The 22,365-nt window shown below is 36.5% G+C and overlaps 2 protein-coding genes across 6 annotated transcripts in view; one reads left to right on the top strand and one right to left on the bottom strand.

Moving 5' to 3' along the window:
* PLBD1 (phospholipase B domain containing 1) overlaps positions 1–3,313 on the top strand; it is a 53,978-nt gene extending 50,665 nt beyond the window's left edge. Inside the window, exons 9-11 of the mRNA XM_047865941.1 lie at positions 888–1,073; positions 1,689–1,795; positions 3,015–3,313. Coding sequence (XP_047721897.1) covers positions 888–1,073; positions 1,689–1,795; positions 3,015–3,197 — 476 coding nt within the window. The 3' untranslated portion in view covers positions 3,198–3,313. The remainder of the gene's footprint in view (positions 1–887; positions 1,074–1,688; positions 1,796–3,014) is intronic.
* Positions 3,314–4,016: 703 nt separating this feature from the next.
* The window catches only part of ATF7IP (activating transcription factor 7 interacting protein), a 122,130-nt gene continuing 103,781 nt past the window's right edge, over positions 4,017–22,365 (bottom strand). For all 5 annotated transcript variants that reach the window (XM_047865936.1, XM_047865935.1, XM_047865934.1 and 2 more), the window contains exons 12-15: positions 20,282–20,437; positions 18,449–18,631; positions 12,794–12,906; positions 4,017–8,685 (exon numbers count right to left, since the gene is read on the bottom strand). In XM_047865936.1, coding sequence (XP_047721892.1) covers positions 8,266–8,685; positions 12,794–12,906; positions 18,449–18,631; positions 20,282–20,437 — 872 coding nt within the window. In that variant the 3' untranslated portion in view covers positions 4,017–8,265. The remainder of the gene's footprint in view (positions 8,686–12,793; positions 12,907–18,448; positions 18,632–20,281; positions 20,438–22,365) is intronic.

Below are 22,365 nucleotides of genomic sequence, written 5' to 3'. Positions count from 1 at the left end.
AAAGGTTAAAAAAAAAAAAAAAAAAGGAGAAAGGCAAACCAATGCCAAGACAATATGAGGGTGGGAGGTTAGCCCCTGAGTGATGGAGGAGTCCCTGTGTCGACTGACTATCCTATGGACAGTAGCCCAGGCCATTGTAATATGGGATGTTCCTGAAATATTGATTGTACCAGAGCTGTGTCACATGTTTGATGCTTCGTGACTAATGGGCTCTGTGGCCTTGGCACATTATGAAGTTCTGAATGAAGCTAAGCCTTAATGAATGCTTACAAAGAAGTTAAAACCCACTGGAACCTTAAAGATCATCTCTAGTCTCTTCAAACCATGGATTCTTCCTTTCCCTCTCCCTGTTAAAAAAGAAAATAAAGTGACGTTAACTGCCTAAGACCTAGAGAGTCAGCCCTGAGCCTAGAATTCAGGTTTCCTCAACTCTAGGTACTGTGTTCTTCCACTATCCCGTGATTAGCATCTGGCCTGTTCCCTGGTGGGGCCACATTGTGAAACCATCTTTTGGCATTTCAGTAACTAACTTAAACCAACTTAAACCAATTCCCCCAGACCACTCTGTGTTATGCTTCATTTTGCTCTATAGATAATAAAGTTATTTTCTGGTTAACAGATGGCTTTAAGAATTTTGAGTGAGAAACAAAGAATTCTGATGCTCTTCTTTCCCTAACGGAACAATCTAGAAGTATACTGATTCTGTAAATTTAAAAGGATCCAGTGTGAAGGCCAGTGTTCACATTCAAAGCTTAATTTTCTTCATAATATCATTTTGTAATCACACACCTGTGCCAATTTTCAAAAGAAACTATCGCTAATAACATCTATTTTGTCCCATCTCTCTTTTCTGTCTGTCTCCCTGCTTCCTTTCCATTCCAAATCAGGATATTGGCCCTCCTACAACATTCCTTTCCATGAAAAGATCTACAACTGGAGTGGCTATCCAATGTTAGTTCAGAAGCTGGGTTTGGAGTACTCCTATGATATGGCTTCACGAGCCAAAATCTTCCGGCGTGACCAAGGGAAAGTGACTGATATGGCATCCATGAAATATATCATGCGATACAACAGTACGTAGCACATTTCTCAAGAATCATTCTTCAAAACTCCTTTTCTTCCAAAGGGATAAAGAATCCATGTAAGTTTCCCCATGTAAAGAACCCATCTCTGTACTAGAAGGAATTATAAGAAGTATTCAGTATCCAATCAATAATATACATATTTTATTCTGAACAAATAGAATTTTGTCCTATTTTATAAAATGACAGGGAAAAAGATTCTACATGTTTTTTTAACTGGGAAAAAATATGTAAAACACAGAATAACTCATACAGTGTACTTTCTTTTTACCACTCCCCCCCCCCCCCAACCCTAACCCAGGTTTTCTTCCAAGGACAAAAGCAGCTAATAAAACAAAAATTATTCATGAATACTGTATTTGTGATGAACAGCATCAAATTTGTATTTATTTTGTAGAAAAACATTGATGCACATTTCTCCTTTATTACCTCTCTTCTGTCAACTCTTCACCGTGCAAGTTTCTTGAGAGCAGACTAGGTCAAAGAGGCCACTGGAGTATACTCTCTGATCATCTATATACTTCAGCAGGTCCAAAAAGCGTACCAGGGGGTAGGTGTATCTCCAAATAGCCAGTACTCACCCTTTTCCCCATCACTGTTTTCTAGATTATAAGAAAGATCCTTACAGTAAGGGCGATCCCTGCAATACCATCTGCTGCCGTGAGGACCTGAACTCACTTAACCCAAGTCCTGGAGGTTGCTATGACACGAAGGTAACATCCTTATTGGCTTTTGAATTTAATTTTCACCAGCACATAAACCTATTCAAAGGCAAAGCTGCAGGGACTTCTGCGGCATAAAGCACAATACTGTCTCTGACCATAAAGTCAGTTCAGGAGTCAGCTTTTTAAGAGATTCTGATAGTAGGTCCCATTGCCTAACTTCAAGGCCCTCCTCTGCCAAATAATAGTAAATTCCACGATCTTGTAATGCTTGTTTCCTTATCTGGAAGATGGGCATAATAATAGTACTTGCCTCATAGGCTTCAGAGTAGTCTCGTTCCTACTCAAGCTACTTTTTAGCTACAGGAAAGCTCTAGTCTTAATGATGTGTAAAGTAAATATGTTGTGTAAAGTTAAAAAAAAAATTAGTGGGTATAGAGAGCCTGGCACACATGAAACCCCAGTGAATGTTTATTTCTTTTTAATGGTATCTGCAAACATTCAGTAAAGTGTGCAAGAAGTGTTCTAGCCATTCCCGAATACACAAAGAGAATCACGTCTGCTGCCTTGCCTGAGAGAACCCAAGCCAAGCCTCCATCTGCCAAATTTACTTTCTTCTGGAGAGAGGAGTCTGCCGATTTTTCATCAGAAGAGTTTCTGCTAAAGGATATACTTAATTTATTAGCATTTTTCTTGAGCCATTTTGAATATGTGGAAAATCAGAAGTTAGGAGACATGTTCTTCCTTTTTCTCTAAGGTTAAGATCTGGTGCTATCCAATGTTTAGGTGCTTTTGAGAACCACAGACCTCCTATTTTAATAGAATTCCTTCTACTTTAAAACTCGTTACTGCCCTAATAACAACTTTTATTGAAGCCTACATTCTGCTTCACATAAACTGCTCCTTAACTCCTTCTGATAACCCCTCCAAGAAGTTGGGTTATTACCCTTTTGCAAATGAGAAAACTGAGCCAAATAGTGGTTATTTTAAAATAAGTTTTGGAGCTAGAATTCTGAATATGAGCACTTTGACTCCAGAGCTCACACTTTTGGCTACGTTAACCTAATGCACTTCTGCTCAATTCACATTGGAATGCCAAATGGTTATGGAAGAGCATATTGTGGGAGCTTGCAAGACTTTGTTTTAAAAGGGGGGCTAATATTGTGACTTTGGAAAAAAAGGACAAAGACAAAAAAGGAAAAAACGGGGATTTAGTGAATTTTTTTCCAAATGGTTTTTTCTAAAATGTCCCTCTCCTTTCCCTTTCCAGGTGGCCGATATCTACCTAGCATCAGCGTACACAGCCCATGCCATCAGTGGTCCCACAGTACAAGATGGCCTCCCTGTTTTTCACTGGAATCGTTTCAACAAAACTCTCCACCAGGGCATGCCAGAGACCTACAACTTTGATTTTATTATCATGAAACCAATTTTGAAACAGGACATAAAATGAAGGAGGGATTTGAGGGAATAGAAGGGAATAGAAGGTCGCAAATAAGATTCCAAAGGCACTATTTTAGCTATGTTTTTTCCATTCAGAATTAATCTTAATAAAATATATTAAATTCAGTCTGTCACTTTTATTTTCTACTATTGATTTTGTAGGTTTTGGCAACAAACATTCACTATAGGGTGACAGAGTGTAGAGGAAATATTCTAGAAGATAAGTAACTGGCTTCAGCATACAAGTTTATATACAGGACGGTATGGCAGAAACTGCTCAGCCAGATCCATATTCTCCTTTTATGCCTGGCCACACAGAACACATCACCCAGGTTCCCCTAGATAGTTGTGGCATGTGACAGGGTTCTTGCCAAAGGAGTCCAAAATTAGTGTCACTTCTGGGCTCGGCCCCTAAAAACCTGTACTCTTCCATGCTCTTTCTCCTTCCCCTGGCTGGATATACTTAAGGGCAAAGCCCTAGGGGATGGTGGAACTGCATTTTCAAAGGAACCTCTAATGGAAATGCAGTTAGTGATTTTTCTGATCATTAATAAGCACCAGCTGATTCTTCATGGTGCAGACTAGGCACACAATATGACCTTAATGTTTTCTCCCACTAGTTAAAAGCAGCATATCTAATCTGGGAGCAAACTGTATAGCGCAGTTTTTCTTTCAAAGCTAGAGAACTGTATGTGGTTTGAGTGCTGAAATATTGCCAAGTAGGTTAAATAAACAATATTACACAGTATAATGGGTGATTCTTAATAAGGTGAGAACTTCCAAAAGCAACACAAGGGCTGAGAATAATTACAATGAATCAGAATACTCAGAATGTTAAAAACCCAGTAGTTTATTTCAAAGTATAAATGTCAGGCTTGCTGGACAAAATCCCACTACAGTTAACACTTATACAGACACCACTCTACTGTACATTTAAAAAAGAAAAAAAAAAACACAAAAACCTTCAAAACCTAATAAAAATAGGGCAACTTGCTATAGCCCAGTTTATATTAGACATTAGGAAGGTCTTAAACATTGTCTTACTATTTACACTTTCACCTGCAATAAAGAAAAATCAGGATGCAAGTTTCCTACAAAAGATTTACTTTTATATTTAATTTTGAAATGGCTGAGAAAATAATAAAGCCAGGATCCCCAAAAGGTGTTTGATTGCCCAGTTACCTTATGTACAAAAAGTAAAAAAAAAAAACCAAAAACCAAACCAAACAAAAACAACCCCCCCCCCCTCAGCATTTAAACATAAATGATGGGTACTTAGCTGACTCTACAAATTAAAAAAATAATCATAATAAAGAAACTTACGTAACATGATAAAACTATTTGAAGATGAGAAGACAAAACGTGTGTTTTATCATCCTTTCCTCCCCATTGGCTGGCTCAAGGGGAATATGTTTTAGGAATTAGATCTACGTCTGTCACACTAACAAAACACCTGTTCTTTTTGTTTGTCCAAAAATTTTAAAAAGTGGGAGAGGGGCATCACCCACCCAGTAAATAGTAAGGAAGGCAAAATCATACATTGCTTTTAGAGAGACTTATTTCCAACAATCCAAATTTGGGGCATGGTTTTTTCTGGAAATTAGAATAAAATAGGCCAATGACTGGTCAATGATGGAATTAAAATAACAAATAACTCATATGATACTGAAATAGCCCAAGAAGGAAAGCTGGGGAGAACACTTGGAAGGTCTTTTCAGTACTCTACTGTGCTAAAATCACAGTGTATCAAATATCAAAGTAAGAGAAGATACCACAGGCATTATTTTGTTAATTTTGTACAGTACTGGAAAATTCGTGGAACAAGATAAGTGCATATCATGCAATAATAACATTCACCTGGCTGCATAAATGATAATTTGGAAAATGTAAGCAAAAGAGCAAACGACAAAAACTAAGTTAACACTTTCCCAATACAGAAAGAGAACTGTATAGTGCAGCCCACCTAAGGAATTTGCAGACAGATGTACCAAAGATTCTAAGCTCCTTGCTTTAGGTCACGTTTTTCATTTAAACCTTTTATTTATTATCCAGCAATCGGGGTAGGGTGAGTGGGGAACACTCTCTGTGAGGCAAATGACATCCCAATAAATACTCACTTTTCAAGGAAGAAACCTGTATGTCCTCACTTCTCTCATAAACGTCTACTGTGTTAAACAGTATTCTGCATATTTTAAAGTGAGTCCAAAGAAACAGGGATATAGTTACCTCATGAAGTTAACAGCTAACAACAGATGTTGTCTTGGTAATTTATAAATTTACTGGCAAGAACATAATTTTTAAATGAGGCTTACACTTAAAACAGGGTGAAAGTTACTCTGACAAAGTGCAAAACAGAGAGTAACAAACATCACTTACTTTTTAAAAGCCATATGAACACCCTACATTTCAGGTCAATATATCAGAAGTTTTCAGAATTTCCAATAAGGCAGCACTTAGACAAGTATTGTCCAGCTAAAAATGCAGCAACCTTGCATTCCCAAAATGGGATAATCAAACTTATCTGTAATACTTTGTGAAAAGGTACCATGAAATAAAAAAGGTACCATGGAGTGTGAATTGCTACAATATGGTCTATAATCAGTAGCTATTTCTAGTTGAGTCCTCCATTCTTTCTCCCAAAAGAAATGAACCAAACAGAAAGTCAGCTCATCAACATTAAAACCTGCCCAAAATAAAAGCCAACAGTTCTAAGCCTAGCATTTTTCAGTAAATTCAATATAGATGTTGCCTATAAATCCCATGGCAGGCTAATCTGAGGAAAGCATCTCATAATAAACGCTTTCCTCAAATAATTACAGTCTCTCTTTGTAGCTTCCTTCCTTCCACCTTCTGGAATAAAAAGTTTGATTTTGCTGTAGTAAATATATTTTTAGGGTTACTATTTGGTAATTTATTATTTCTTCCTTTGACAGAAAACACACAATATAGGCTAAAATACTTTCATTCTACTGGGCTTTTTTGCCTGATTACATAATGCTATGAAAGCTTTAAAAAAAAAAAAAAGATTAGTGAATATAAATAAAAACATTCACCAAGGGAAGCTTTTCTAGGCTAGGGCAAATTGTCATCACATGACCATAAACCGGCCAATAAAGAACAATTTTGAACACGGGCCTTCCATTCTGCAGACAGGAATGATCTTGATCACATAATCAACAATGCAACCATTGCAGGTAAAAACATATATACATGCAGATATAGATAGGTGTTCATACACATCTAGAAGATCATCAAATTCTCCCTTTCAGGATTTTGATTGGCATGACACTGGCAACTTCTTTACCACCATCAGTCCTAGAATGAGTAACATCTACATGCTTGGTAAATCTGATTGATAAAAAATTTAATTCTCATTGTGGTCTCATTTTCTGAAAGTGAAAGGAAGGTTTGGAACATTTACAATTTTGGCAATCTGTAGACTTTCTTCAGCATCAAACTTCACACCTAATGTGACAGTACACTGACCGGTGAAAGTCTCTAATGAGAGTTTTACAACTAGAATGCTTCTCATTACAAGCCATCAAAGTTGCAAACAAAGCAGCATTCACAGAAGGAATAGCTCCCTCCTATAATTCCAGGGAAAACTAAAGATGAATTTATTTTGAGAAGGTAGGAATTTAAATAAGGTAAGGGAAGATGACTTGAAAAACTATTTGACAAACTCCATGAATTCCTTTCACACTATTCCCAATCATTCTCTCTCATCCCCAAACTTACCCCATTTCTCCTGCCCTAAACTATCTACCCTCGAACACCTACCTGAAACCAGGAGAGCTGGCACTCATACTGAAAGTCCAGGACCTAAAATGAATTTGATTAACTTTGAACAGGAACAGAGAGACACAGAAAGTTATACCTAACTGTTAAATAAAATAACCCCAAATCCTATCTAAAGCTGACAGAGGGTAAATCAGACAAAACTTGGCACCATCAAAATAAAGTTAAAAGGTTAAAACAGAAAGAATGATATGACAATAAGGAAATAAAGCTTTCCCTTTGATATTTTAGTTCACTGTACTTTGTGAATTTTATTCTTTACTACATTTGAAAGAATACTATGCTTCGAGTGATAAAGAGAACTAACACTGCTTTTATAATCTCTAACACAGTATGCAACATAAATCCTAAAATATGTTTGAAGAACAATTTTCTTACATAATATGGTCTTTCTTGGTCCATTTTACACAGTTAATTTAAATAGTGACCAAAGATAAAAGCACTTACATTATTAGAAGAAAAGAGCAAGTCAAATTTGGGGAGTTAAATGTAGTGATGCCACTGATAAGAATATACCTAAAAGGATTGGTTTAAAAGTGACTTGAGGGGAGGTGTGCTATATTTAGTGGAGATGAAGGAGAAATGAAGGGCGAAAGCCTGAAAGAGAAGATCAACAATGGACAAATGGTCATGTTTATTTTTGTAGTTAATCTCTAAGGCACAAAATAAATGTAAGAGTCAGATTAGGAAAGAGAGGGGCCACTGCAGATCTTTTTTACCTAATGAACCACCAACAAAAGAAAAAAGACAAACAGATCCTTTCCTGTGTTCAAATGAACCTATTTTAAACTATTTCACCATTTTTCTTTTTCTTTCTTTCTTTGGGTTTTGTTTAGATTCAGTTTAAATCATTTAACCATGAACCTACAGATCCCTTAGAAGTAGAATCATGCCAGTTACATACCATACTTCTGATCCCTCGATCTACTTACTTAATACCTGAAGAGAGGTAAAATTGAGAATGGAAATAGGAGGTTCCACCGCAGTAAACATATAAATAGGGAAAAACACACATAAACACCCACACATATTCCCCAGCCTTAAAACTAAAGCAAGGTGCACATTTACATTTCAAAACCTTGAAGCTTCAATTGTCCAGGAGAAGATTCTTGCTTTATGGGCTGTTTATTTTACTTCTGATTATAAACAAATGTAGTGTATATACACAGCTGTCCAAGAAATCTTGCACAATGTGGATTTTACAATGGATATCATGCACAAGATTAAAACAAGACCAAAAAGTGGAAGTCAGAAAGAGGAAGAGATAGAGGCTCCAAGGTTTAACTGCTCTGGGAAGAAGAGATCACATCTGTTGACTGAGGATCACAGAAAGGTCCAAAACGTCCATAAATATCCTTGGCTCGTACTGCAAAGTAGTATTTGCTGCCAGATACAAACTGGGTGAGAGTGCATGCCATGGGCAAGGGAAGTGCCTTTACTTCTCCAATCTTTTTCCATTGTGAGGGCACAGTGGCACTGGGTTCCTCATGGTAAGCATAGAGATGATAGCTGTCCACAGTGGCACAGCTTCGATCTACCTCCAGGACACTCCATGACAGTACAATGCCGTTTTGACTCTGAACTCGTGCTAACTTCAAGTGTGGCTTCTGAGGCAGAGATGTGCTGGCAGCTTCTGGGGGCAGACGCTGTGGCTGTGGGGCTTCTGGTAAGGGTGCTGGGTGCACAGGGCGGGGGGGCTCCTAACAAACAAAGAGTCATGTTGACTTAATAATGATTACAGAAAGGACTATTTCTGAATGCTACAACTAAAACATCTTAGAGGTCATTTAGAGAAATATCATTTTATATCAAGAATACCAAGAAATACCATATACTATGGCACATATGGATAGTCCTATTTGGTGATTTGTAACCAATCATGCAATAAACAATGGTGCTGAGGTTACTCCTGTATGCTTTCTACATCTAAAAAAATTGCGCTTTCCTCAGGAAATAAAAGCCTTTGCTAATGGAACATCATTTTGATAGAAGCTAAAATAATCATCTATCTTGAACAAAATAATTTATGTTTACCTAATGTTACAGATTCTTATTTTAGAATAATATAACATTTTAAAATATCACGTGTTATGATACAGTCTATAGTAAATAATTTGAGTATTTAACTCTACTTTTATTTTTAGGCCATTTTTCTATCTAAAGACAGTAGCATACCATGAATAAGCACATTTAATGCTGAATGTATATTATGTTCTTGGTCAGTCTGCACAAAAATGGTGACATTTAAAGTGCACTAAGAACGGTAAGATTTAGAAATGCAGGAAGAGCCATGTTCTTTTCTGCCAATAGGTAAAGCATAAATAAGGGATAGGAAAGTAAAGGGATTTAGGGGCAAAAACAAACATTAACTTTTACTTAGAAATAGGGTGTATGAATAAAAAAGATAAATTTGAAAAGGTAGCTGTTAAGGCCATATGAAAAAGCATGACTATTAAGTGGACCAATTCAAATTGACTTGTTTAACACTGGGCATTGTTATCATTATACCTAGATTTTAATAAAGATTGCAATGATAATAATTTTTTCAAAAAAGATTCAAGTGTAAACCAGGAAACAGGGATACCAGTGATCTTTTTTTCCCAAGTGAAACATATCACTGCTCACTGACTTTAGGCTGAAAGTCTGAAACAAAGATTTCCTTAACTGAAATTCATTTCACAAGAACTGTGTTTTAATACGCATTTCATAAAATGGATAATTTATATACACTAAATAGTGAATTCTGTGAAGGTCTGATATCTTTTTAATCTCTATCCCTTGTCAAAGCTTAGTAGCAGTAATGTGCACATAGGAAGAACTCAAAAAGGATAATTTCAAGGAATACAAATCTGCTTAAATTCATATGCCTGGTGGAAAACATTCATACACACATCTGGAAAAGGATACAATTCACAGTTAAAAAGCTAAAATAAACATAAAGTCAGAAGGGAAAAGAATAAAATTTAAATAAAACACTGAAAGTTGGAGAAGTAGAAGTGATTTAAATACTGGCCATGTTGCTATATTTTCTCTTTCAAATTGTCTTTTTTCCTCAAATAATTTAATCACATAAGTAAATAACACTAAATAAACATATAGCCAGCAAGATCTAAGAGAAGATGGCTGAAGCCATGAATCTAACTGAAGGTAGTAGAGGAATTTGACGAGTCTGACAACAGCTTTAATAGCTGTTATATACCTTCTAATTCTTAAAATTCTAAGACTCTGAATCTGCTCATATCTTAAAACTTAATATTAAGTCAACTGAGTTTTGTCTTTTTTATTCTTGCCACTGCAATGGAGATTTTTATTCAAGTTTTACAAATGAAATGATACCATAGGGATTTGCTTCAAAATAATCCAGTATGTATTTGGGTTGCTGGAATAAATGGGTGAATACAGATGAAAAAGATTAGCCATACGCTGACAAGTATTAAGATGAGTGATGGGTAAGTAGGAATCACTATAGTATACTATTTTTATATATATTTGAAATTCTTATTTAAAACCATCTTCTAAATTAATTAAAAGAATGTTCCTCCTGTAAGATACAGTTTATTCTACTAAGACAATACATATGGGATCCTGTTTTTGTGGGTTTTTTTAGTGTTTTTTTTTCCTTTTCTTCTTGAGACAGAGAGAGAGGGGCAGAGAGAGAGGGAGACACAGAATCTGAAGCAGGCTCCAGGCTCCGAGCTGTCAGCACAGAGCCTGACGCAGGGCTCAAACTCACTACCCGTAAGATCATGACCTGAGCCAAAGTTGGACACTCAACCGACTGAGCCACCCAGGCACCCCATGGGCTCCTGGTTTTTAAAAAATGTTCTTGACCAAAAAAAAAAAAAAAAAAAAGCTCTTGATGGGTCATCAAATTTGCAAACTATAAGGTATTAGAGATATTTACTATATAGTTTCTGAAGAAACATGGAATGAAAGAAGTTATTTGTAGCTGCAAACAACAGTAATGGTATATTCACCACATATCCTAACAGGACCAGATTTGAAACACTGAAAACACACTGCAGGTGCTGGGATCAGACAACCTTAGTTAAAATGGCTCTGACATTAGTTTGGGTAACGACCCTGAGTAACCCAAGTAACCACTTAACATCTTTGTGACACTGTACCCTTTCCTATCAAAGGAGAATAATAATACACCTAGGGTTGTTAAATAAAATAATACATGTAAAGTGCTTGGTAGAGCTCCTGGTATACAGTTAGTGCTCTGTTAACATTAATTTTTTCATTGTAGTGGAATAGTAAAAATAACAGCTGTTAAGAGGATAGGTTCTAACGCTGGAATGCATGGGTTTTCATGAGTTATGACCTTGGGTTGGTTATTCAACATCTTTATGCATTAGCTGCCCTACCTATAATAAAGCATAAAAAAGGAGAGAAGAGTCCTAAAGGATTGCTGAGTGAGGACCAAGTATATTAACAGTGCCTGGCACAGAGGAGGTGCTCAAGAAATGCTAGCTGTTATTATGTATACTTAAAAAAGGACACTTGGGTGAAAAGTGATATGAAGCCTCAATCTCCTCCCTTCTCATAAAGCCCACATGTCCATTTACATGGTGTACCATACCAAATGCTGTTCTAATCATGTCACGGAAGATTGTGACATTGTTTTGGAGCCTAAATCTAAGGAGACATCTTTGATCCATGTCATCTCTTAATAAATGAATTCCCAATGTCACTGGATTAATAAAAAACAATAAAGTGATGGCAATATACCAGTTAGAACTGATACAAGGTTCTGAGGAAAAAAATAAGTTAGAAAAAATACTTTTTAAAATACTCTTTAGGGGCGCCTGGGTGGCGCAGTCGGTTAAGCGTCTGACTTCAGCCAGGTCACGATCTCACGGTCCTGTGAGTTCAAGCCCCGCGTCAGGCTCTGGGCTGATGGCTCGGAGCCTGGAGCCTGTTTCCGATTCTGTGTCTCCCTCTCTTTCTGCCCCTCCCCGTTCATGCTCTGTCTCTCTCTGTCCCAAAAATAAATAAACGTTGAAAAAAAAAAAAAATTAAAATACTCTTTAAACACTCAAAAATACTCTTTTCAATTTAACCATGAGGTTTTTTTTTTAATTTTATTTTAATGTTTATTTACTTTTTAGAGAGAGAGAGAGAGAGAGAGAAGAGCGCATGTGGGGGGAGGGGAGAGAGAGGGAGAAACAGAATCTGAAGCAGGCTCCAGGCTCCGCACTGTCAGCACAGAGTCCTGATGTGGGGCTCAAACTCAGGAACCGCAAGATCATGACCTGAGCTGAAGTCAGACGCTTAACTGACTGAGCCACCTGGGCACCCCTAACCATGAGCTTAAAATGCTCTATTTCAGGGGTGCCTGGGTGACTCAGTCAGTTAAGCGTCCGACTTCGGCTCAGGTCATGATCTCGTGGTTCATGGGTTCAAGCCCCGCGTCGGGCTCTGTGCTGACAGCTCAGAGCCTGGAGCCTGCTTCGGATTCTGTGTCTCCTTCTCTCTTTCTCTGTCCCTCCTATGCTTTCTCTCTCTCTCTCTCTCTCTCTCTCTCTCTCTCTCTCTCAAAAATAAATTAAAAAACACACAAAAAAATTTTTAATGCTCTATTTCACTTCACACATACCAGCTGTGGACTCTTCTTATACACTTACACCACCACAAGCAGAATCAATGATCCTTGATGACCAACATCCCTAAGAAAATTTGTTCATAATGGTAAGATCTATATTCTTAAATTAACTTCTGTTGCCTGAAGAATAAATGCGAACTACAATAATATTTGACAGGTCTACAGATAAACATTTTGGAAATACGAGCATCGACACTTACAGTATGCACTTGTGGTGGTCGGTGATGCACTGTGAGCTGAGGTCCTGTTGATCCCAGGGTTAGTCCATTGTTTACAACATACGTAGTTGCTTGAGGCACTCGAACTGTGACACCTACAGAACAAAATTAAGGCTTTTATAAAACTAGAAATCTATTCTAAATCTGGTAAAATGCTGACTAAACACTTGAAGCCAGCAAAGTGTTGTTTATAGAATTTGGAAGGAAAAATATTTCTAACCTAGAAACCTATACTCAACTGAAGAATTAATTGAACATGAAGAGAAATTCTCCCATATGCAAGCAACCAAAAAAACTACTTTCTCAAGTTGTCTTTCAAAGACGTGTGCCACCAATTATGAGAGAGAAAATCAAGAAGGAGGAAAATGGGAGATACAGGAAACAGGAGATCTAACACAAGAGAAAAATAAATGGAATCCCTACCAAGAGGACTATGAGAAAAAAATCCTAGAATAGTAGAACACAGTCGCACGTCACATGTAGAAGGCAAAGCGAGAACGGAGCAGTGTAACTCTAATGGCGGACAAATTGAAGCTGTCTTCAAAAATATCTCTGCTGTCTCATCTTTTCAACTAGGACAGAAATCTCAACTGTCAGTTATCCCTGATGTATATTAATGAGGTCCCTCACTTTCTGTCCATGCCATGCTGAACAGCTGAGGATACTCAATTCACTGAACAGAAAACTATTTTAACATATATCATGGTAACAGAAGCAGACTATTTTTTTAAGCGTTTACTTAAATTCTAGTTAGTTAATATACAGTATAATATTGGATTCGGGAATAGAATTTAGTGACTCATCACTTACAGATAACAGCCAGTGCTCATAACAACAAGTGCCCTCCTTAATACCCTTTACCTATTTAGCCCATCCTCCACCCACCTCCCCTCCAGCAATCCTTAGTTTGCTCTCTATATAGTTAAGAGTCTCTTACGGTTTGCCTCTCTCTCTTTTCTTCCCTTCCCCTATATGTAAATCATTTTGGTTCTTAAATTCCATGAGTGAAATCATATGGTAATTGTCTTGGACTTATTTCACTTAGCATAATACACTCTAGTTCCATCCATGTTGTTGCAAATGGCAAGATTCCATTATTTTTGATGGCTGAGTAATATTCCAGTGTGTGTGTGTGTGTGTGTGTGTGTGTGTGTGTGTGTGTGTTTGTGTGTGTGTACACACACATGTACTCCACATCTTCTTTGTCCTTTCATCAGCAGATGGACATTTGGGCTTCTCCACTATTTGGCTATTGTTGATAGCCAAATTGGCTACTATTGATAACCAATAATATCAATATTGGTGTAGGTACCCTTCAAATCAGTATGTTTATATCCTTTGGGTAAATATCTAGTAGTACAATTGCTGGGTTGTACGGTAGTTCTATTTTTAACTTTTTGAGGAACCTCCATACTGTTTTCCAGAGTAGACGTACCAGTCTGCATTCCCACCAACAGTGTAAGAAGGTTCCCCCTTTTCCACATCCTTATCGATATTTGTTGTTAACAGGTATGAGGTGCTATCTAATCCTGGTTTTGATGAGTGATGATGAGCATCTTTTCATGTTGTCTGTTGGCCACCTGGATGTCTTATTGGGAAAAAGGTCTGTTCAAGCCTTCTGCCCATTTCTTAACTAGATTATTTGTTTCGGGGTGGTGAGTTTGGTAAGCTCTTATAGATTTTGGATACTAACCTTTTTTTTTTTTTTTTTAAGTAGGCTTCATACCCAGTGTGGAGCCGACACAGGGCTTGATTGTACAACCCTGACATCAAGATCTGAACTGAGCTAAGAGTCGGATGCTTAACCAACTGAGCCACCCAGGCGTCCCTGGATACTAACCCTTATCAGATACGTCATTTGCGAGTATATTCTATTCTTTAGGCTGCCTTTTAGTTTTGTCAATTGTTTCCTTTGCTGTGCAGAAGCTTTTTATCTTGATGAAGTCCCAATAGTTCATCTTTGCTTTTGTTTCTACTGCCTCCAGAAACGTATCTGTAAGAAGTTGCCATGGCTGAGGCCAAAGAGGTTAGCTGCCTGTCTTCTCCTCTAGGATTTTGATGGCTTCCTGTCTCATACTCAGGTCTTTGATCCATTTTGAATTTATTTTTGTGTGTGGTGTAAGAAAGTGATCCAGTTTCATTCTTCTGCATGTAGCTATCCAGTTTTCTGAACACCATTTGTTGAAAAGACTGTCTTTTTTCCATTGGATAGTCTTTCCTGCTTTGTCAAGTATTAGTTGACCATATATAGTTGTGGGTCCATTTCTGGGTTTTCTATTATATTCCATTGACCAATGTGTCTGTTTTTGTGCTAGCACCACCCTGTCTTGAGGACTACAGCTTTGTGATATACCTTGAAGTCCAGAATTGTGATGCCTTCAGTTTAGCTTTTCTTTTTCAAGACTGCTTTGGCCCTTTAGGGTCTTTTGTGATTCCATACAAATTTTACGATTGTTTGCTCTAGCTCTGTGAAAAATGCTGATGGTATTTTGATAGGGATTGCATTAAATGTGTAGAGTGCTTTGAGTAGTATAGACATTCTTCCAATCCACGAGCATGGAATGTTTTCCCATTTCTTTGTGTCCCCTTCAATTTCTTTCATAAGTGTTCTACAGTTTTCAGAGTACAGATGTTTTACCTCTTTAGTTAGGTTTATTCCTAGGTATCTTGTGGGTTTTGGTACAGTTGCAAATGGGATTGATTCCTTGATTTATCTTTCTGCTTCTTCATTATTCGTGTATAGAAATGCAACAGGTTTCCATACAGCAATTTTATATCCTGTGACTGCTGAATTCATGTATCAGTTCTAGCATTTTTTTGGTGTAGTCTTTTGGGTTTTCTACACAGAGTATCATGGTGTCTGCAAATAGTGAAATTTGGACTTCTTCCTTGCCAATTTAGATGTCCTTTATTTCTTTTTGTGAGAGTGAAACCCATGTCTTTTTCCTGACCATAGAGAATAGTATTAGCTGTGGGCCTTTTGTATATGGCCTTTATGATATTGAGGTATGTTCCCTCGATCCCTGCTCTGTTGAGGGTTTTTATTAAGAATGGATGCTGTATTTTGTCAAATGCTTTTTCTGCATCTACTGACAGGATCATGTGGTTCTTATCCTTTCTTTTCTTTTTTAAAATGTTTTATTCATTTTTGAGAAACAGAGAGACAGAGTGTGAGCAGAGGAGGGGCAGAGAAAGAAGGAGACACAGAATCCGAAGCAGGCTCCAGGCTCCGAGCCATCAACACAGAGCCCCATGCAGGGCCCGAACTCATGAACTGGGAGATCATGACCTGAGCCGAAGTCGGATGATTAACCGACTGAGCCACCCAGGTGCCCCTCCTTTCTTTCATTAAAGTGGTATATCACATTGATTTGCAAATATTGAACCACCCTTGCAGCTCAGGAATAAATCCCACTTGATTGTGGTGAATGATTCTTTTAATGTACTGTTGCATTCAATTTGCTAGTATCTTATTGAGAACTTTTACATCCATGTTAACCAGGGATATTGCCTATAGTTTTCTTTTTCAGTGAAGTCTTTGTCTGGTTTTGGAATCAAGGTAATAGTGGCCTTGTAGAACAAGTTTGGAAGTTTTCCTTCCATTTCTATGTTTTGGGACAGTTTGAGAAGAATAGGTATTAACTTTTCTTTAAATGTCTGGAAGAATTCCCCTGGGAAGCCATCTGGCCCAGGACTCTTGTTTGTTAGGAGACTTTTGATTAGTTATTCAACTTCTTTGCTGGTTATGGGTCTGTTCAAATTTTCTGTTTCTTCCTGTTTCAGTTTTGGTAGTTTGTGAGCTTTGTCCCTTTCTTCCAGATTGCTCAGTTTGTTGGCATATGATTTTTCATATTATCTTATAATTGTATTTCTGTGTTGTTGGTTGTGATCTCTCCTCTTTCATGTGTGATTTTATTTATTTGGGTCCTTTCTCTTTTCTTTTTGATAAGTCTGGCTAGGGGTTTAACAATTTTATTAATTCTTTCAAAGAACCAGCTCTTAGTTTTGTTGATCTGTTCTACTGAAGTTTTTTTCTTGTTATTTCTCTATAACTTATTTCTACCATAACCTTTATTAGTTCCTTTCTCCTGCTGCCTTTAGGCTTTATTTGCTGTTCCTTTTCTAGCTCCTTTAGGTATAAGGTTAGGTTGTGTATTTGAGACTTCTTATTTCTTGAGGTGGACCTGTATTGCTATGCACTTCCCTCTTACGTCCACTTTTGGTGTATCTCAAAGGTTCTAGACTGTAGTGCTTTCATTTTCATTTGCTTCCATGCATTTTTTTTCTTCTTTAATTTCCTGTTTATCCCATTCATTCTTTAGTAGTGTGTTCTTTAACCTCCATGTATTTGTGGTGTTTCCAAATTTTTTCTTGTGGTCGACTTCAAGTTTCATAGCATTGTAGTCTGAAAATATGCATAGTGTGATCTAAGACATTAGTTGAGTCATTAGCTGAGGCCTGATTTGTGACCCAGTATGTGATCTATTCTGGAGAATGTTCCATGAGCACTCAAAAAGAATGTGCATTCTGTTGCTTTAGGATGAACTGTTCTGAATATATCTGTTAGACAATTTAGTTGCCTACTGCCTGGACCACATTCCTGCCATATACTCAGTTCCTGGCCTATCCTATAGTTCTGCCTGGCACCCTGACTATGGTGAGCGCAGTTTCCCAGAACTCATTCATGACCGTACTGATTTCCCAGAAAAAAGCTCTTGTAAGCTGGAGAAAACTGAAGCCAAACTGTGAACCAGAAACTCTGCTTAGTTTATTTTCTCCTGGAAATCATCACATAATAATGACAGTTTCTTTAAAAAGCATTTAAAAATGCCCATGTTATTAAATTTTATAAAGCTGCTTTTTTGGGAAGCCTGGGTGGTTCAGTCAGTTGAGCGTCCAACTTTGGCTCAGGTCATGACCTCATGGTTCATAAGTTTGAGTCCTGCATCTGGCTCGCTGCTGTTAGCACAGAGCCTGCTTTGGATCCTCTGCAGCCCCCTCTCTCTGCACCTTCCCTGCTCATACTCTCTCTCTCTCTCTGAAAAATAAAATAAAAACATTAAAAAAATAATAATAAACTTTACATATGCTTTGTATATAAACCTCTATATGCACAATATATTTTACTACCAAATATAATATATATATATATAATATGTATCTGTATGTATATATGTATATAAACACATGTGTGTGTGTGCATGTGCACGCAAACAATAGACTTCCTTTAACATTTTCTGATCTTTTACTTCTCAGCCACCTTCCATATCTTTAAGACTCTCTCATTGGAAGCTATTCTTTACCATTATTTCCATTACCTGGGCCAAGCCACAATTGATCATTCCCACTTTAATCAGGCAATGTATCTCTTAACAGAGTACAGACCAGTATCAAACAGAGTATTTTGAGAGTATAAGCCATAAATACAGTTAAATTGAAGACAACACCTGGAGCACAAATCATATAATATACACGTCCAATTTTTCTGGTTAAGTTTCCAAAGGGAAGAAAAACTTAATATTAGTTTTGTTATGATATTATAAGCATTTTTTCTCAAATCTAATGTCAATACAAGCCAACTAAATGCTAAAGAACTACATAGAACTTGGGGCCCTACACAAGAAAAGAGTCTCTTACTGTTTTGGGGATTGACCTGCCGAACAGCAGGAGCCTGCATAACAGTTCCTCGCAGGGGAGCCTGAGCTGGTGGTGCTGGGAGAGTTGTATAAACCACTTGGTGGTTTGCAGGCGCTCTCGGTACAGGGAGTCTTGTGGTCACCTGAGTTACTGGACGATGTGTTACATTCACGGTGGTTGGAGCTAATGAAAAGCAGAGAAAACATATCAAAATGCAGTTAAGTTCTATGTTAACTAAACAGTATTAATTGTAATGAATGCTGTACAAAATCTAATTAACTATAATAAAGACAGAAATACAGATAACAGTGTCTTTTTGTAATCTTGAAAGATAAAAGTAGTAAAGCCAACCAAAATTAAGAACACTATTATTACAGTCCAAGCTTCAGAAGAAAAGGCTGCCTCAACCATGCCCAATGCCTTTCCCACTCTTGTTTGACTAGGTAATAAGCACGTGAAGATAAAGACTTAAGAGCATGATCTTAAGGGAGTGACTTAAAACAGCAAATTTTCACTCCTTAATGTTTAATTATTCCTAGTAGAGTGGGATTTGGGCCCCTTTAGGCTTTCTGCTAATGGCATAAACCCAAGAGTAACTGTATACTCACAGTTCACGAAACTGGCTAGCTATTGTTACTGACATTTTCTTTAGGTGAACTGAGCCATCTCTTATTCAAAACAATAAAACATCAATTAAAATACAGAATTCTTCCTTCTCTACTCCAGCATTCCTCCTAATCTATGTTCCAAAGAACATTCATACCTTGAGTGATATTAACATATATCTATCAAAAAAGTCCTAAATGTTCACCGACAGCATGGAACTATAATAATTACTTTAGGAGTTAACATTTTCTTGTTAATAACTCTCTGAATTACTATCACATTTTACAAATGATCACACATTAACTATATAATAAAAATAATAAATCTACTTTTATATGGAAAAATGCATTCTATAATAAAATAAATTTGTAGGTAAACAGTGGATATGACAAAGATAAAAAGGTTTTCTTTACTAATGGCTTACTTACTAAAGTCTTTAGTCTTTACACATCTGAACTTTCAATGTGAGCTTTGAGAAAGGGGAAGAAAGTATACAAGGAGGAATGCTTTTCTCTTCATCTCTTTATTACCCATTTTATTTTCTATACTACATATGATTTGTTTGCATAATTGAGATTTCTTCTAAGTTATCTAAATTCATGACTTACGCTTTGATTTCACTAGATAAAATTCCATGTGAACTCAATGTTTTCCTTAACAAGAAAAGTCCTTATTTAAGTATTTTGCAGATAAATCTTTAATGATGGGCCATTTTATAAAAAAAAGGCAAACCGTCTTGATTGGCTTTCAAACAGTTTAGGAGATCTAGGGTACATCTTGAAAATGTCAGATTTATAACTTCTGGAAAGGCAGTCAGTAAAATATTAGTATGTATCTCCCAATGATAGTGTTAGGCCAGTTAAAACTAGTTCAAGTTAAGAATCATTTAAAATTTCTTATTTCATCAGTCACTTATTACTTCAAGGTCATAACTAGAACAAATCATTACACCCATCCCTTCCAGAGAAACTATATTCATTTCTGCTGCTTACAGTGGCAGATGACAAAGACATATACAATTTTTCTTCTTTATAACCACTCCGTATCAGTGCCATTACTTAAGATGGTCAGCAAAACTAAGTTACACTCCATTCAAAAAGATGCACTGTCTTCAAAATAACAGAAAATTATCCTTAATCTCCTGTCTATTCTTTCCACTTAATTCCATAGTCGTATTTCACTGGAGGCAAAACTAAAAGCTTCAACTCAATGATTCAGCAAGTCTACCTGTAGGTAGTAAATGTATGGTTGTCTGTGATGGTCCACTTGTTGGCACCCCAGATGGTTGAAGAGGTGGTGCTGGCTGGATGGGTTGCAATGGTCGAGACACAGGCTGAGAAGAACCCACAGTTGACACAGGGGTATGATTTAGCTTTTTCGGGTCTATTAATTAAAAGTGAGACATTGTGATTACTGATAGAAAAAAAAATCAGAAATACAGGTTCTTCTCGTATTTGTGAATTTTGTGTTTGCTTGCCCCTCAGTTACAATTACCACTAAGAAAACAATTTATTTCCAATTTAATTATGTGTATATTTGCTAGGTTGAAACACCACATCACAACCTTAAATAATTCACTGTTGGTTCTATCACATCTTCTAATTCACATTTACAGAGATATAATCTTACATTTTTTTATGAATGAATACTATTTTTGAACTCAATACAATATCATGTCAATCAGAGTAATTTCATTTCCTAATTCATATATATCTATGTATCTATTATCAAGGACAATCTCCTAAACAAATACCTAAAAATCAATGAGCTTTTCACCAGCAATCTTGAACTCCAATTACTGTTGTCTAGGTTCTTTTGTTTGATAAGACAGATGGTTGATTACTTACACTACCCAGTCTTTAAAATAAGATACACATAGTGTCTAATCTCAAAAAAAGTCTTATATAGCCTATGGAATAACTGTTTGCATCTCAGAACAAGCCTTAAATACTAGGTAACCACTATATGGCATAATGTAAAGAGTATAACCAAAAGCCCTCTATCCAAAATGATCTCCATTGATTTCTGCCCTAAGGAATTCTGCACTAAAATGTAAATAAAATTTAAGGCTGTAGCTATGTTAACTGGGTCCTGATGGAGGGAGGACGGTACAATGGAAAAATTTAAGGTGCAAAGCTGGGGCCATAGGAAAAGGCCCCATGAGGCAGGGATGCTAGAAAGGGAGCAGTCAGAGCACTGAAAACTTTTAGAATCAGCCCTAACTGTGTCCTCTAAAAAATAACAAGTATTTATTTTGTCCTCTAGGGATTCATTATATTTAGACTTGTCTATAAAAATTAAAAAAAGAAAAATCAATGCAAATAATTTGAAACCTTTTATGTAAACCATAATCATAGTGGTATGAATTCAATTCTGACAAATGATGGCATAAATCTTCCAATTTTACATCAGTTATACAAAAAAATTGACTTCCTATCACATAATCAGTTTGTTTTCCTAAAACCAATGAATCTTATTCCCTAAAATATTTAAACTTTAGGTGATTTTTAAATTTAATGTCTTTAACATAACAATTAACCGACTACCTTATCTTAGTTTTTCCATATGCATTATATAATTATCACCACACAGTTTCGCAGATATGTCTGTGAATAGTTGTGCAAGTAAGTTTGAGAAATACTTTATATCTTGAATTTCTCTTGCAAAAATTATAGATTTGCATAGAAAAGCTCAGAGAAGTCTGTATAAAAGGAAAAAAACCCATACAATTTTGTTTCATTCAGCATTTCTCCAAGTATATTTAATTACTGAACTTTTTATTCAGATTACCTATTAACATTGGAGAAGAATAACTAAGAATATTGGTTGTAATTTCTAAATACTGTAACTCAAAATAATATTGAAGAATTTGGTGTGCAGGTTTTTAACATCACCTTCATTTTTGTTTATATAATACTAAATAAAGAAAATTAATTCAAATAACCAGAATTAAATGTATACACACGTGATAGTACCTACATTAAAGGGCACCTGAATGTGCATGTGTGCACACACATACATATGCAGAAAGAACACTTAATTTAGAGTCAGAGGACATGGGTTTGATCCCCAGCTCCCTAATTGACTCTAACTTGTTCTCTTTGAATCTACTCTCAACTATAAAATAGGCATTATACGGTTACTGCAAAGATCAAGTGAAATAAGATATAAAAAGAGGAGTGTTCTAGAAGTTAAACAGTCTCTTAACTGCTGTTTTTCTCTATGCTTTGTTCATATTCATCAAGATTAGATTTCAATTTTTAAATTCTAATATAAAAAACTCTCTTTCTAACATAGATACAAATATATCA

The sequence above is a fragment of the Prionailurus viverrinus genome, chromosome B4, assembly GCF_022837055.1.
Source record: "Prionailurus viverrinus isolate Anna chromosome B4, UM_Priviv_1.0, whole genome shotgun sequence".
Taxonomy (NCBI): Eukaryota; Metazoa; Chordata; class Mammalia; order Carnivora; family Felidae; genus Prionailurus; species Prionailurus viverrinus.
This window is presented reverse-complemented; position numbering and strand designations above follow the sequence as displayed.